The sequence below is a fragment of the Electrophorus electricus genome, chromosome 7, assembly GCF_013358815.1.
Source record: "Electrophorus electricus isolate fEleEle1 chromosome 7, fEleEle1.pri, whole genome shotgun sequence".
NCBI lineage: Eukaryota > Metazoa > Chordata > Actinopteri > Gymnotiformes > Gymnotidae > Electrophorus > Electrophorus electricus.
The window spans coordinates 452,879-468,683 of record NC_049541.1 but is presented as its reverse complement, the minus strand read 5'-3'; the positions used below and the strand labels follow the sequence as shown (position 1 = coordinate 468,683).

General features: G+C 46.0%; 1 protein-coding gene across 1 annotated transcript; it reads right to left on the bottom strand.

Moving 5' to 3' along the window:
* Nucleotides 1-631: 631 nt before the first annotated feature.
* Nucleotides 632-15,112, bottom strand: lig1 (ligase I, DNA, ATP-dependent). Its single transcript, XM_027028374.2, has 27 exons — nucleotides 14,953-15,112; nucleotides 14,344-14,403; nucleotides 13,994-14,168; nucleotides 13,718-13,886; nucleotides 13,241-13,399; nucleotides 12,608-12,892; nucleotides 11,040-11,136; nucleotides 10,711-10,806; nucleotides 10,574-10,630; nucleotides 10,201-10,259; nucleotides 9,317-9,430; nucleotides 8,916-9,082; nucleotides 8,677-8,753; nucleotides 8,343-8,434; nucleotides 8,018-8,117; nucleotides 7,841-7,926; nucleotides 7,574-7,689; nucleotides 6,920-7,015; nucleotides 6,590-6,700; nucleotides 5,833-5,904; nucleotides 5,217-5,361; nucleotides 3,424-3,506; nucleotides 2,476-2,628; nucleotides 2,158-2,211; nucleotides 1,741-1,884; nucleotides 1,470-1,562; nucleotides 632-887 (listed from the first exon to the last, which is right to left on the bottom strand). Exons 1-27 carry the CDS (start codon nucleotides 14,967-14,969, stop codon nucleotides 813-815), a joined length of 2,952 nt encoding a protein of 983 aa, XP_026884175.2. The 5' UTR covers nucleotides 14,970-15,112; the 3' UTR covers nucleotides 632-812.
* Nucleotides 15,113-15,805: the final 693 nt, after the last annotated feature.

Genomic DNA, 15,805 nt, shown 5'->3' with positions numbered 1-15,805 from the left:
AAGTGAACAAAAATGTGTACATGCACACACACACACACTATTACCTCTTCCTCTCTCACTCAAACACACCACTACACCTCCTCTCACTCACACACAACCACACTTCTTCCTCTCACACGCACACATCTTCCTCTCTCTCACACACACACCATTACACCCCTTACAAACATACCCCAATATGCCCCTCCCTCCCACACACAAACCCCACTACACCCCCAACCTCATACACACAAACCCATCCACACTCTACTCCTCCCTCACATCCACCCCTTATTTAAATATACCCATCTACTGGACTCCCAGATTTGTTTTAACACAAAAAAAGAGAACACCCATTCTGACAAATCAAATCAAAACTCAGAGCCAAAACGCTCAAACAAGTTACCATACACATCTCACTCACTCACACACACGCACAAAAAACCTCAACCATACACTTCTACACATGCTTAGTCCCACTATACACAAACTACCAAAAAATTCATCATACACCCACATGATATCAACCAGCCAAACAGAGGTCACAGGTTCAAAGCTGTGAAGGTTCATCCTTATATGGGCAATCTTTCAACATTTCATGCCCAACACTGGTCCTCACAAGGGTGTTAAAAACAGAAGTCACACAAACCAAACTTATTAAAAGCTTGTTTATTTATTTCAACTCATTTTAAAGCTTATTTACACTTTCTTTGAACTTTCATTTAAAATCCTTGTACAAACTTAAACATTCACATTTTACAATTTGTACCAAGAGAATGCCCAGAAATAGACAGGCGAGTCAGGGTCAGATGACTGCACTAACAGTGCACAGATCAATAATAATCCTCCAAATCAGTCTTTTCGCCCTGATTTTGTATCTGTTGCTGCTTCCTGTAGAGATCGGCAATCTGAGAGAGAGAGAGAGAGACACAGACACTAGTGATCGATTAAAAATTCATAAAGGACAATTTATACAAACAAACTGTCTTTTACACTTTTCTGTCAAATGCTACTGGACTGTAAAATAGCATTTCCAATATAATCTAAATCACTGATAATCTGATTCATGCAATGAATGTTTCAGTGTTTCATTAATTTCTACAGATGGTCCACATGTTAAACTGTAAATGAAGTGTCACAAACGCTGCTACATGTGCCATGTATACAGGGAAGAGAATCTTCATACAACAAACCTCAAGGCTAAAGATGTATTATACAGACAAACATGTACACGTGGTTATGATTTCACCGTGTGCTTGTTTGTGCGCTCAGGTGCGTGCGTTTACCTGGGCTTGTGTGCGCTCAGGTGCGTGCGTTTACCTGGGCTTGTGTGCGCTCAGGTGCGTGCGTTTACCTGGGCTTGTGTGCGCTCAGGTGCGTGCGTTTAACTGGGCTTGTGTGCGCTCAGGTGCGTGCGTTTACCTGGGCTTGTGTGCGCTCAGGTGCGTGCGTTTACCTGGGCTTGTGTGCGCTCAGGTGTGTGCGTTTACCTGGGCTCCTGTTGTAGCGTCCTCTGGTTTTTTGTCATCTCTGACACGGAGGAATCGAGGGAAGCGAAGAGAAATCCCCTTCTCTGGGTCCACCTGGTGGACAGAAAGGGTAATTCAGGTCATCTTGCGATACTTTCCACCTCCTGTACATATCAGTCTATTTTTTCAGGGCTGCAGGACAAAAAGTCTGAACTTCAGAAAACCATGGCTTGAAAAGATCATGAGGAAGAAAAAATGTTACAGGGCCCTGCTGTTTAACTGCTACACTGACCAATCCCATTGCTGCTTTGTAGACCGGGGACAGCGATAGGTCAGCGCATTTCACTTCCCACACTTGTACAGCATCCAGCCAAACATCTGGCTCTGCTGACTGGTCCACTCTGTAATAGGGGCGGGGCTTAGGGAGGATGTGCTCCTGAGAAGACCAGTTTGTAATTATGAATTACTACAGATTAATATAAACTAATAATAATCTATATGATCAATTCAACAATGGTAAAAGTATTTAGTACTTTTCCTTTTTACTGAAGTCGTTTTTAAGTCGTTATGTTTGTGATTTTATTTATTTATATTTATTTAATGTATGTATTATTTATTTTTATTTAATTGTAATGAACCCTTTATGTTAATCATCATTTAACATTGAGTTTATTTAAACACTAATAAAATTACTAATAATTCGTTATACCTTTAAAAAATTATAATGTTGCTCCAGATCTTCATCTTTAAAGCCTGTTCCTATCTACAAACACAAACAAAACTGATTAGGTGCACACATGCATGCCCACATGCACCCTGACACACACACACACACACACACACACACCCCTGCAAGCACCCCAATACACACACACACACACACACACACACACACGGTAAGAGAGTGAACAGCTTTGATCTCGGTACGTTAGTAGCATTCAATGAGCTCTTATCCAGCTGAACTGTTAAATGAGACACCCCAGCCCACCCCAAACACACAGCCCCAGGACACGCCCCTTCCTCCTACCTTACAGACAGACTGGAACTCCTCGTTGTCCTCGTCGTAGCAGGCGAGGAGAAAACCTCCATAGCTGCCTGCTCGTTTTCCCTTCCCCAGGTACGCACCGACCACACACAGATCCACTGTGTCTCCCACCCCCTCCAGGTAATCCTTCTTCAACTGGGACACACAACAAAGGAGAAACCCCAGAGGGTGAAGAGTCCAGTGCTTCAGGTACTGGACTAGTAATCAGAATGTTGTGCATGGTGAGGTGGGTGTGTGCAGGGTGTGTATGGTGTAGAGTGTTGTGTGTGGTTCAGGTACTGGACTAGTAATCAGAATGTTGTGCATGGTGAGGTGGGTGTGTGCAGGGTGTGTATGGTGTAGAGTGTTGTGTGTGGTTCAGGTACTGGACTAGTAATCAGAATGTTGTGCATGGTGAGGTGGGTGTGTGCAGGGTGTGTATGGTGTAGAGTGTTGTGTGTGGTTCAGATACTGGACTAGTAATCAGAATGTTGTGCATGGTGAGGTGGGTGTGTGCAGGGTGTGTATGGTGTAGAGTGTTGTGTGTGGTTCAGGTACTGGACTAGTAATCAGAATGTTGTGCATGGTGAGGTGGGTGTGTGCAGGGTGTGTATGGTGTAGAGTGTTGTGTGTGGTTCAGGTACTGGACTAGTAATCAGAATGTTGTGCATGGTGAGGTGGGTGTGTGCAGGGTGTGTATGGTGTAGAGTGTTGTGTGTGGTTCAGATACTGGACTAGTAATCAGAAGGTTGCCAGTTCAAGTCCCACCACAAGCCACGTTTCCACTGTTGGGTCCCTGAACACTTTGGTAAGTGTTAGTTAAATGTAGGAAATGTGAAGTAATTACAGAGAGTTCTCCAGAGCCTTGTTACGTCCAGGAAAATGCCAAGTAGCGCGAGTGTGAGAGAGAAGGGAAGAGGCGCAGCGTGCGTGTGTGAGACAGCGAGTTACCTTAAGCCAGTTGTGAGATCGTTTAGCAATTTCATAAGTGGCGTCTTTCTCCAGGGTTTTCACCATCAGGCCTTCACATGAGTCTAAGAGTGAGAGAGGAAAAACAAAAAAAAAAATCACTCCTCACCCTACAAAAGGACACACACTGTGCTTGTAATATTCATATCACAGCAAAACATTTAAGATGAGTGGCCGCGCATTGGTAAATATCAACCTCAACGTCAAACACTGTGCTGCCAAAAATACTCACAAGCAGCAGCATAATTAAACCAGAACAAACAATGGAACTGCTTTTCCAAAATAGAAAGAACCGTGACAGGAGAACAAGATGAAGTCATGTTCCTCCTGGACAGGGAACTTATGTAAACGTGATCTGTGTAACGCATGAACTGTAGGAGTCCTTACGCAAGGGATCGAGTAGATGAACATTCATCACGTAGAAACATAAATAACGATTTTGGTGAGCCATCTCAGAGAAATGAAGCTATTTGTAATGTCAACTGCATCAAACTCTCACAGCTAATAACACTAACTAGCCAACACAGGTAATGGGAAATATACTCGAGGGATCTCATTATTCGACAGTGAAAACGCTCCAGGATACTCACTGCAGCAAATCATTATGGGTTAAATTAAGTGTTCCTAGGTTAATAAGAATAATTTAATATGAAAAAGCTAAATTTCATGATGAGTAAAATTCCAACACCTCCCCAGACACAGGAGTATTACATTTACGGCATTTATCTGACGCTTTTATCCAAAGTGATTTAGAAATCTGACTGAACTCAACTTGAGTAATTGAGGGTTAAGGGTTTTGTTCAGGACCCAACAGTGGAAACCTGGCAGTGGTGGAACTTCAACTGGTAACCTTCTGATAACTAGTCCAGTATCTGAACCACACACACACACACACACACACACACACACACACACACACACACACACACACACACACACACACACACACACACACACACACTTCACCATGCACAACCTTCTGATTACTAGTCCAGTATCTGCACCACTGAGACACTATACACACACGTAACACACACCACACCCAACACACATCCACAACCTTCTGATTACTAGGCCAGTACCTGCACCACTGAGACACCATACACACAAGTAATACACACCACACCCAACACACACACATACCCACTTCACCATGCACAACCTTCTGATTAACAGTCCACATCTGATGCACACTCTGTTCAAACAAACACTCCTACACCAGGATGAATGTCGAGTACTCAGGTAACATGATTAAACAATAAGTATCTCTGAAAAGACAAAAATAACGTAATATCATAAATTTACCAAGTAGAATAAATCGGTTCTTTGTCAGGGCAGAGTGCCGCTGGAGTGTCTCATTTATACCGGCTTCTATACGAGCGCGCACGCACACTCTGATAACAGCAACCACACCGTTTACTTTAGCAAAAATAACAAAATATAATTAATTAAATGGCCTCTCATCGCTCAGCAGTGATGTCATGACAACGTTGGTAATACTAGAAAACTGTGACTGATCTCCGCTGGACACCGTAGATCTTGGAGGCGTAGTTTGTGTTTGTGGGCGGGACCAGAAGGTGGACCCAAAGAATAAAACACTACACATCGATCCTGTGTTGGTCACCAACGTAACTGATAGAACTGGGATTTCTACAGTGTTTAATTCTCCCACCTATTCTGAACGCCAAGGCAGCAAAGTCATCAGAAATGAAGGCAAAACCCACAACCTTCTCCATTTCATTCTCTGATACCAACAGACAGACATCCACCCACACCTCGTATGGACTGCTCGAGGAACTCAGCAATGGTCTCGGTGTTGTCAGAGTCGAGAGACCGGGCAAAGACAAACTCCCCCTCCTTCTCCACAAAACTCTCCCTCAGCAGAGCTCGGCGCTTGCTCAACGGCTCTCGTACAAGAGACTAGAGAGAGAGAGAGAAAAACACAAACACACCAGAGTGAGTGGACAGAAGACAGTTTTACACAAAGGAGTATAGAGAAGACAAAGCGTGAACACTGGCATCACAGACAGGCAACCACAGGGACATTTTAACACACATCATGGGTGACTAAAACAACTTTACTTTGCGGAACATTGTGCGGGACTAAGAGAGCAACGCAACCTGCCCACACATTATTACTATTACTATTCTTATTACTACAACACACGCCTGGTTCATGAACATTTCTGTTTCAAGCAGCTATGATACAGATGCTACTGTTCTGATACATCTGGGGCCATTGAGGAATTCTCCGGTCATATCCATTAACAGCAGCTAACCAACACAGACCTAACTGCCCCAGTCCTGATGTGGGTGTGGTGGAGGCTGGGTGGTGGTGTGTCCATCATGCAGAGGGACAGAAAGATTTCTTTTCCACTGACATGTTCTTACCTCTCCGTTCAAGTACAGTAGGTCGAAGGCGTACACACACACCTGCACCTTTATCTCAGACGCATCCACGTCCTACAACATACACACACACACACACACACACACACACACACACACACACACACACACACACACACACACACACACACACACACACACACACACACACACACACACACACACACACACACACACACACACACACACACACACACACACACGAGAGAGAGAAACACGAAATCGTGAAATTCCTCCCACTCTCCACCTGGACATTCCCTCTCCACCCGTAGCTACGGTTTATTTACGATTATCGGCATAGCAAGTCTAAATGTTTAAGTCCAAACAGGGGTCAGGGGTTAAGAGTCATTCTAAGGGCACCAGCAGTAGTCAGACAGGAAGCTCCACCACTCTGACCCTGGACTTCCTCCCAAAACCAGACCCCTACGAGCTGTAGGTCTGAAATGGTGTGCAGTTGCTGTGTTGTCCGTTGAGACTCACACATCAGGACTGCAGGTCTGTGCTGACATCTGCAAGCCCGATGGGTTTAGACACCAAACCAACCAACAGAACCAGTAAGAAGTTTGGGTCAAACTCCTTTTTTACAGATGACGACTGACAGGCAAAAATCCCCAGTGATGAGCGTACAGTCTAACCAGCTCACACGTGAGAGTTCAGCTTCAAACAGACCGAACCTGCTCATAACATCTGCCCCTCCCCCGCCCCACCCTCAGGCCGGGTCCTGCTCCAGTATTCTCACCTTACGCTTGCGTGTGGTCAGCACCTGGAAGGGCTGAATCTGCTTCTTCTCCCGGTCCCACGCCACAGCCTCAGCATCCAACACACAAGAGCGCACGGACTCCCGCTTCACCTGAGAGAGACAGAGAGAGACTCAATACATAAACGAGTGAGTTATGTGAGCATGTAGATCACTGACAAGGAGAACGCAAGGTCTGCACAAGCTATTGCTGTTATATCTGTGTGTGAGTGTGTCTGTGTGTGAGTGGAAGAGAAAAGATGAACAAAAAAGAAAGAAAAGCAGAGAGGAGGTTGTGGCTCAGCTCACTGCTGACTAACAGGTGTGTGTTACCTGAGGGATGCGTGAGGTGATGTCTGGGTATTTGCTGGTGTTATCCTCTTGATTTCTGCTGAAGATACGAACCTCACCATTCTCAACAATATGAATCTACAATTCAGAACCAAAATCAAAATGATAATCGCCAAGTGGAAAGAAACAAACGTGTACTATTAAACCAAACTAAGAGAAACACCACCAGCCATTTTTATTCTTGTACCCAGTCAGTGGATTCCGTATGAGGTGTGTGGAGCTGTGCGAGTCGGGCACAGCAGTGACCCTGACAGGGTGGGGTGTGAGTGTGTGTATGTGTGTGTGTGTGTGTGTGTGTGTGTGTGTGTGTGTGTGTGTGTGTGTATCGGGTACAACAGTGGTGATGGAGACCTTAAACATGTCACTACACGGAGAAAGCCCACCAGCTCGGGTTTCTTTGCTCAAAAACCAATCACTGACGAAGAGCTGAGGATGAGGATGGTCAACAACACCTATAATGCAAGTGTATCTGAAAAAGTGGTCTGAGTGTGTGTGACTACAATAACCAGTCCAATAAACTCAGGCTTCACCAGTACAATAACCAGTCAAATAAACAACTCTCACAGCTAGAGAAGGTACTAGAGAAGGCCTAGAGAAGGTACGTATACACACACAGACACACACGGACAGACACACCTGTGCTCTCTCTCCATCATACTTGTACTCGCAGGTGAAGGCGGCCTCGTCAAACCTCTTCATCACCTCCCCCACACCCTTAGTGGGATGGGCCAGCATAGGACGCAGGGGCACACCTGGCCATCACACACACACGCGCACGCATGTGCACACACAGAATCAATGCACAAAACAAGCAATTTCCCCCTCAAAGTGTGTTCCATACCTGGAGAATGTGTGTGTGTGTTTGCGTGCGTGTGTTTGTGTACATGGATGACTGTTACGTACCTGGAGTGAGACGACAGTGATGTGGCAGTTCGTCTATGCCTTCCTTCAGAAGTACAGGGATGATGACGTCATAGTTTGGCATTTCACTACACAGAGAAAGCAGGACGATCAGTGATATAGTGGACAGGAAGCGGAGGCATGTCCGGCAAGTCTGTCCGAGAACGCAGGGGCGTGTACCAGTAAGTCTGTTTGAGGATGAGTGCTTTTTCTTCAAGCCATGCTCTCCTACTCTCGGTACTCATCACCTTCCCTGCATCAATAACAGCTGGAGGGAACTCTGAACAAAAACACACACACAGAGGATTGGTTGGGACAATAGTACAATATAACCTAGACTCTGATTTTAAAAAAGTTTGTAAAACTTTTTTACGTGGATTAACTGGCCCTCTCCAGTCTGTCTGCTAATTATTGTCACTAACCTCACTAACTCCAACACAAACCTTTGACCCCAGTCCTGACCCTGACCCTATCCACATCTAGAAGAACGTTATCTGAACGTCACCTGCAGCTGGCGGGCTCAGACACACAGCCTGACTTAAGGCTGCTAGGACACTCTGCTCAGCCAATCCGATCCTCAGTTTCCCTGCCAATGACCTGTCAGACAAAACACAGCCAATCGCATTACTCAACACTCAATCTCATTTTAAATAAACAAAATATACCATTTGCCCTTAGGGTATGCAAAGTGTAATTATACTGTCCAATCTTGTGTGGCACGTATTATTAGTGAATTATAATCATGAGAAGTTAAACGTGGGTGTAATGTTTAATTTGATCAACACAAGCACATAAAACCAGACAAGTGGCAATGTAAATAACGTGGTTTAAAGACTGACCGCACAATGTATCTGGCCTCTGAGAAACGGCATGCCACAAACAGACCCTTAATGATATCAATTTTCTTGTTCATGGCCTGGGGGTGGGAACAGAAAGACGTGCCAGTATAAAGTAATGGAGTTGAATAACAAAACTGAATGTTTATTTTTTATATGCTTCAATTAGACTGGCAGGTAAGTGGAAGTGGACAGAGGCCGTTCCAGCATGAACAGCCCCTCCTGCAGCTGCCTGCACTCACAGAGTTGCCACTCATGCTACCAATCTCCTTCAGCTTGGTGAATACGCCCACAGCCGTCAAATTAGCTGGCGCAAACATCATTCTCTGGTTGCTGCGGGAGCTCTCGGCCACCAATCCCAGATCACCTTTTTCCTGAGCCTCCGCCTTGATTTTGTCCAGCTGTCGCCCTGCCAACCAAAGCAGACAGACCGAGGCTCACGCAGGCTGGATGTCATTTGCATATGACAGGGCCAAGTGGGCGTGGTTTGCATATATTTACAGGCATTCTGGCCAGTGAGTGCTGCCTCATGGCTAGATGAGAATTGCAACACCAGCAACTAGCTGTCCAAAATAACTCCTTTAATATCATCACATTTTAATAATAATAATAATAATAATAATAATATCATTGTTCCACTTACCTGTTGCCTGGGCAACAGCCTTCATCAGCACCGTCTCCCCAGTGCCCAGCTCTAGGCCCTGGTAGGCAGGGCCGAGCTGGTTTAGACACAGGTACACACAGCACAGCAGGTCCTCTACAAAATAAAGACAAATAAAGACACAGCATTTCCTAAAGCCAAAACAAATCCTCACAAATAGGCCATCTTCCTTTTTAATGAAGAAAGCAGAAACCAGTTACTGATTTTATTTGCAACGAGTGGTGATTAAACTCCCAACAGTGTTGATGGCCAGCAAAACGTGCTGTAGTATTTTAGTCACTAAAAGGAGAGAGCAACTCCCCGCCAGCCGCTGAGGGGGTCCTTAATCGCATCGCTGTTTATGCTCATTAGAGGCAAACACAGTACTTAAATCATTGTTAGTATCAAACATCCCCTGTGAATCCATCAGTCTGTTTACCACTAATAAGTAACTAAACTTTAACGCTGTCTCTAGCCAATGCTGGTTAACTACCACTGGGCATCTTCACTGTCTTTTATATCTGCATGGCCTCCTGTGTCCAAATACACACTCACATCTTGTGACATTAGCAGAGCAGGGAGGCATGAGACCATCTCTCTCTCTCCCCTCCGCTCAGAACAAGGTTACATATGTAAACAAAGCAGCATTACGCCCATGTTTCTACCGACTTCAAACACACAGGTCAAAAATATTTAAGATTTCTGCAGCTTGTCTTTCAGACTTTAATTCTATCAGTTTAATTAAAACTGACTTACATTTTTTTCATGCTTTATATGTTAAGTTGAATGTCCAATCCCTTCATCATCAATCACTGATATTACACTCAAACTGACTGGAATTACTCCACCCCGCTCTGTACTGTCATTCACCACATACACACACATACCAGGAGAGAGCAGGATCACAGAACGCAGGAGATTAGACAGGGTCTCAATATTCCTCAACCTGGTGATGAGTAAAAAACACAGACATGTATTACATTAGTCAAACTCTCCAACACACAACAAAAATCAACACAAACAAAAAACAACACTCATTCTACACACATGCATAACCACATAACACTCTCACACACACTAAAAAATTATACCAATATTACCCCCATACACACACTCACTTGATGGATAAACTCTATCAAACAAATGACAACTAATTAGCTTCCTGTACTGGAGACCCTGCAGTCAGCCTGGAAGTGCTGCTGTAATACAAGTGTGAAACAAGCAGCACCTCCAATAACAAAGTGTACATGTGAGTCACACCTTCCTGAATCTTCCTCAATCTTCTCAAAGGTACGTGCAACAGCCAGGTATGGAACTCTGACAGAGAGGGCAATACACAAATCAATGTTTAAGAACACTGTGGGTGTGGCTTGAGAACACTGTGGGTGTGGCTATACCTCTGGCCCCTCCTCCAGCACGCATCATCAATGGGGTGATAATGAGCTTTGGAAGGATCATATTGGCCCTGGTTTGCAGACTCCACCCCCTTTTCACTGTCACACATGAAATGCAAAAACACTTATTTCAAGGTTATTTATTTTATTATATTTCATTATTCATTCCCAGCTATGTTACTCCACATTTATAACATCTATCCAACTTTCTCACTACAGGCGCACCACTCGTCCTTTTACTGGTTTCTCTCTGAGGTGTACAATAAAAAGGCGTTGATAACAGTGAGGGGTGGAACGCGAGCAGACACGCGTCCACCTCAACATGCACCAACCTTTTCTTCTTCTCCTCAGCTTTCTCTCCACTGCTCAGCTTCTCTGGTTCATTCTTCTCTTCTGATTTTTCCAGCTTCACTGCTGCCTTTCTGGGTGCTACAGAAGCATGGAGGAGATAACGAGCGTGAGAGGAGATAACGAGCAGGAGGTCATAATGAGCATGAGAGGAGGAGGAGGAAGAGGAGATAACGAGCGTGAGTACATAAGCATGAGAGGAGGAGGAGGAGAGATGACGGGAAGGAGTAGATGACGAGCATGAGAGTAGAAGATAACGAGCAGGACATGAGAATGAGAGGAGAAGAGGACGAGTGTGAGAGGATGCGAGAACGAGCAGGAGGACATAAGCATGAGAGGAGATAACGTGCGTGAGAGGAGGAGGAGGAGGAGGAGGAGAGGACGTGCGCGAGAGGAGGACGTGCGTCAGAGGAGGAGGAGGAGAGGACGTGCGTCAGAGGAGGAGGAGGAGAGGACGTGCGTCAGAGGAGGAGGAGGAGAGGACGTGCGTCAGAGGAGGAGGAGGAGAGGACGTGCGTCAGAGGAGGAGGAGGAGAGGACGTGCGTCAGAGGAGGAGGAGGAGAGGACGTGCGTCAGAGGAGGAGGAGAAGAGGACGTGCGTCAGAGGAGGAGGAGAAGAGGACGTGCGTCAGAGGAGGAGGAGAAGAGGACGTGCGTCAGAGGAGGAGGAGGAGAGGACGTGCGTCAGAGGAGGAGGAGGAGGAGGAGGAGAGGACGTGCGTCAGAGGAGGAGGAGAAGAGGACGTGCGTCAGAGGAGGAGGAGCAGGAGGAGGAGAAGAGGACGTGCGTCAGAGGAGGAGATAACGAGCGTGAGTACATAAGCATGAGAGGAGGAGGAGGAGAGATGACGGGAAGGAGTAGATGACGAGCATGAGAGTAGAAGATAACGAGCAGGACATGAGAATGAGAGGAGAAGAGGACGAGTGTGAGAGGATGCGAGAACGAGCAGGAGGACATAAGCATGAGAGGAGATAACGTGCGTGAGAGGAGGAGGAGGAGGAGGAGGAGGAGAGGACGTGCGCGAGAGGAGGACGTGCGTCAGAGGAGGAGGAGAAGAGGACGTGCGTCAGAGGAGGAGGAGAAGAGGACGTGCGTCAGAGGAGGAGGAGAAGAGGACGTGCGTCAGAGGAGGAGGAGGAGAGGACGTGCGTCAGAGGAGGAGGAGAAGAGGACGTGCGTCAGAGGAGGAGGAGAAGAGGACGTGCGTCAGAGGAGGAGGAGAAGAGGACGTGCGTCAGAGGAGGAGACGAGGACGTGCGTCAGAGGAGGAGGAGAAGAGGACGTGCGTCAGAGGAGGAGGAGAAGAGGACGTGCGTCAGAGGAGGAGGAGAAGAGGACGTGCGTCAGAGGAGGAGAAGAGGACGTGCGTCAGAGGAGGAGGAGGAGAAGAGGACATGCGTCAGAGGAAAAGAGGACGTGCGTCAGAGGAGGAGGAGGAGAAGAGAACGTGTGTCAGAGGAGGAGAAGAGGACGTGCGTGAGAGTAAGGGGCAGGCTGAGGAACAAACAGGAGTCAACAGATGCAGAGGGGAAAAAAGGAAGGAAACTGACCAAAGAAGCTGCTGATGACTGTTTTCTTAGCAGATCCCCCTCTCTTTTCCTCCTCTTCATCCCTCTTTTTTATCACTCTATTAGGAGTGCATTTTTCCTCCTTTGCTTCATCCATCTCTCTGTTCTTTCCATTCGCTCTGTCATTTTTTTCTTCCTCTTCGACGACATCACTCTTCTTTTCACTCTCTCCCTTCATGGTGTCCTTCATTCCTTTGTCTGTCTTCTGTTGTTCCATGTCCACAGCCTTCTCCCCCTCAACCTCCATTACATCTTCCTCGGTCTCTCCTGCAGGGTAGAAGTAAAAAAGCTGATCAACCTCTGGATATGCCCTCAGAGCAGGAGAAGCCACCCGACCAGTGATTGAGGCTCCTGATCTGAAATAAAACTCCCTAGGAACTTAATTCATAACCTTGATGTTGCCAGGATGACACCATAAGTTTGGAAGTTCACATTTTCCAGAACAGCCTGCAATTGTAAGCAACTTACAATTATGACTAAATACAACTTGAGTAATTAAGGGTCTTGCATAGGTGCGCAACTGTGGCAACTTGGCAGCGGTGGGGCTTGAACCAGCAACCTTCTGATTACAAGTCAAGTACCTTCAACACTGAGCTACTGCTGCCATATACTCACCGGTGTGGTCAGGAGCTTCCTCTGTTCTTGCTCTCTTCCTCTCCTGTTCAGTCTCCTCTCTCTCTTCATCAGGCTCCTCCTTCTCTCTCTCCATCTCCTCCATTTCTCTCTCTCCATCACTCTGGCTGTCCAGCTTCCTCTTAGGAAACTGCTTCCGAGCTATTGAGAGACAAGAGCGTATGCACACACGCGCACGTGTACACGCAAACCGGCAGAGACTCAAATTCAATGTCTAAAATAGCCGTTGAAACACCATTTTACATTTACGGCATTGCGCTGATGCTTTTATCCAAAGTGACTTACAATTATGACTGAGTACATCTTAACTAATTGAGGGTTAAGGGTCTTGCTCAGGGGCCCAACAGTGGCAACTTGGCAGTGGTGGGACTGGAACCAGCAACCTTCTGATTACAAGTCAAGTACCTTCACCACTCAGCACCACACAAGCGTAAGCTTTAAAAGGTGGCGGCGACTAACCAGTCTTTCGTTTTGGGATGCCAGAGGGTGAGGTGGTTGTCGGGGTAACAGGGCTCCCAGGGCTGCCTGTAGTTTCTGAAACAGTTGAAGTTGCTGGGGTGACAGGGGTTGCCAGGGTAACAAGGGGTTTTGGTGACAGTGGGTTGATGGTGGCCTTTGAAGCTACAACCTTTACAAGACAGAGGCGTACAATAAATAGCTAATCTTTTCAAGTAAGCAAAGATATTTTGCAGTCGCACCAAGTGAAATCAGGCAGTCAGGTCAAATTAAATGTACCTTCTCTTTGCTTGGTTTGTCTGCCTGGTCTCTGTCCAATTTGGAGACTTCTTTTACTGTTGACTGGTCTTCATCATCACTGTCCACTATCGGTCGGCTCCGTTTGTTGGTTTTTTTGACTGGCGAATCGTACTCCTGTCCACCATTCTGAGTTTTGAGGGGGCTTTTGATGGATCTGGAGGTAGTGAGCAGAGTTAGTCTACTACAAGAAACACGACTTCTTATCCTTAAGGCATTTACTTGGCTTATTTCTGCACGAGGTCTGGGCGCACTGGGTTCATCTGAACGCCCGCGACCCGAATGAGCGTGCAGAAGGCGCGAGCGCGTATTTAGCGTTAGCTTCCACTCACTCCGACTGCTCTCTGGTCTGTCCGCCCAGCTCCTTACACTTCACCGGCTGAAAGAATGACCTGAGAAAACAGGGCGAGTTTTTAGTCCGGGTTAGAGGCAATAAGTACCCCCACTGCCAGTCTTTCTTGTGCAGTAATAACGTTTAGGGACCAAGTACTGCAGGTAACAGCGTTACTAACGTTAGCCAGCCGGCTAATTTCGCCTGAGGACAGCTAACGCTAGCGTAGACAGGTTGGTTTGTTACCGACGCAGGGACATTTGGCTGAAATTCCCCAGACCCCTAAACTAAGGTAGCGTTAGCTAGTTGGTTAACCTACTGCACATTACTTATCGTGTGGCTAGTTTACCTTAAATGATAAAAGTAGCTGCTAACTAGTTAGCTAGCTAGCTAAGGCCGCTGTTTAAACCAGGCTATCTAACATTCAGTGGAGATTAGCCACCTAGTTAACGTCTTCAAGAGTTAACCTAGTAGCACTCGGCTAGCTGGTAACTATTAGATACCGAGCTAGGTGTTTTATTTTATTTATCTAGTTAGATGTGTAGCCAGTACTTGCCATGTGAACGGATGCATGTTTATGGTATGGTATGGTGAAACGCGACACACTTACGCAATGCTTCGCTGCATTTTCACCTGCAGAAAATTCACTTCACAGTTCCAAATATTCCGGTTTTCCCGCTCGTAACCGGTGTTGTCGTACGTGTAAATCCGCGCGCTCAACTCAGACGATTCGGCGCCAAAGTGACGTCCGACTGCGTGCACGCAAGGGAGAAAGGGGCACGAGAGCTAAGAAGCTCGCCGCCTGCTGTCCGGGTTGAATGTAATCAAGATGTGTTCAGTCATAATTGTCAGTCGCTTTGGATAAAACCGTCAGATAAATGTAAAGATCATTTTTGCGCTTGGGGCGACATTTTCTGAAATGGCTTATTTTGTCCGCACCACTTTTTCATTCTTTAAATATTTTATATTGCTGCAGATATCTGTCCAAACGGTCTATGAAGCGGCACTAATATGAGGAAGCGTGTATTTGCCAGCTCATATAGACTGGTGGACTGATACACGCGTCCCTCATGATCTTATACAGGTTATGGTTCTGCCCAGCAAACGATCTTTTATTTAACTTGTGCCATTTCTCTGAACCAGTCATAAACTTGTTTTAGTCGATCCGTGTAAAGCTGGCTGTTTGAATCCTAAAACCTGGCATACCGCATCTTGCAGGTTAACAGCAATCAGGTTTTAACGTTCACTGTAAACAGGAGAGGTAGCTATTAGAGAAATACTTTTAATATTTTAATATTAGTAATGTCATATTGTTATGCATTAGCTAGTGGAAGCTAATCTGTTGCTATAATTAATGTTTTGCATATTTTACATTTCATAAACCCATTTTAATAAAAGTCTTAAAAGTGTAAGTCTTTGTCTGTTTTTCTCACCCAGAACCAGCTGCATGATCCCAATCAGTC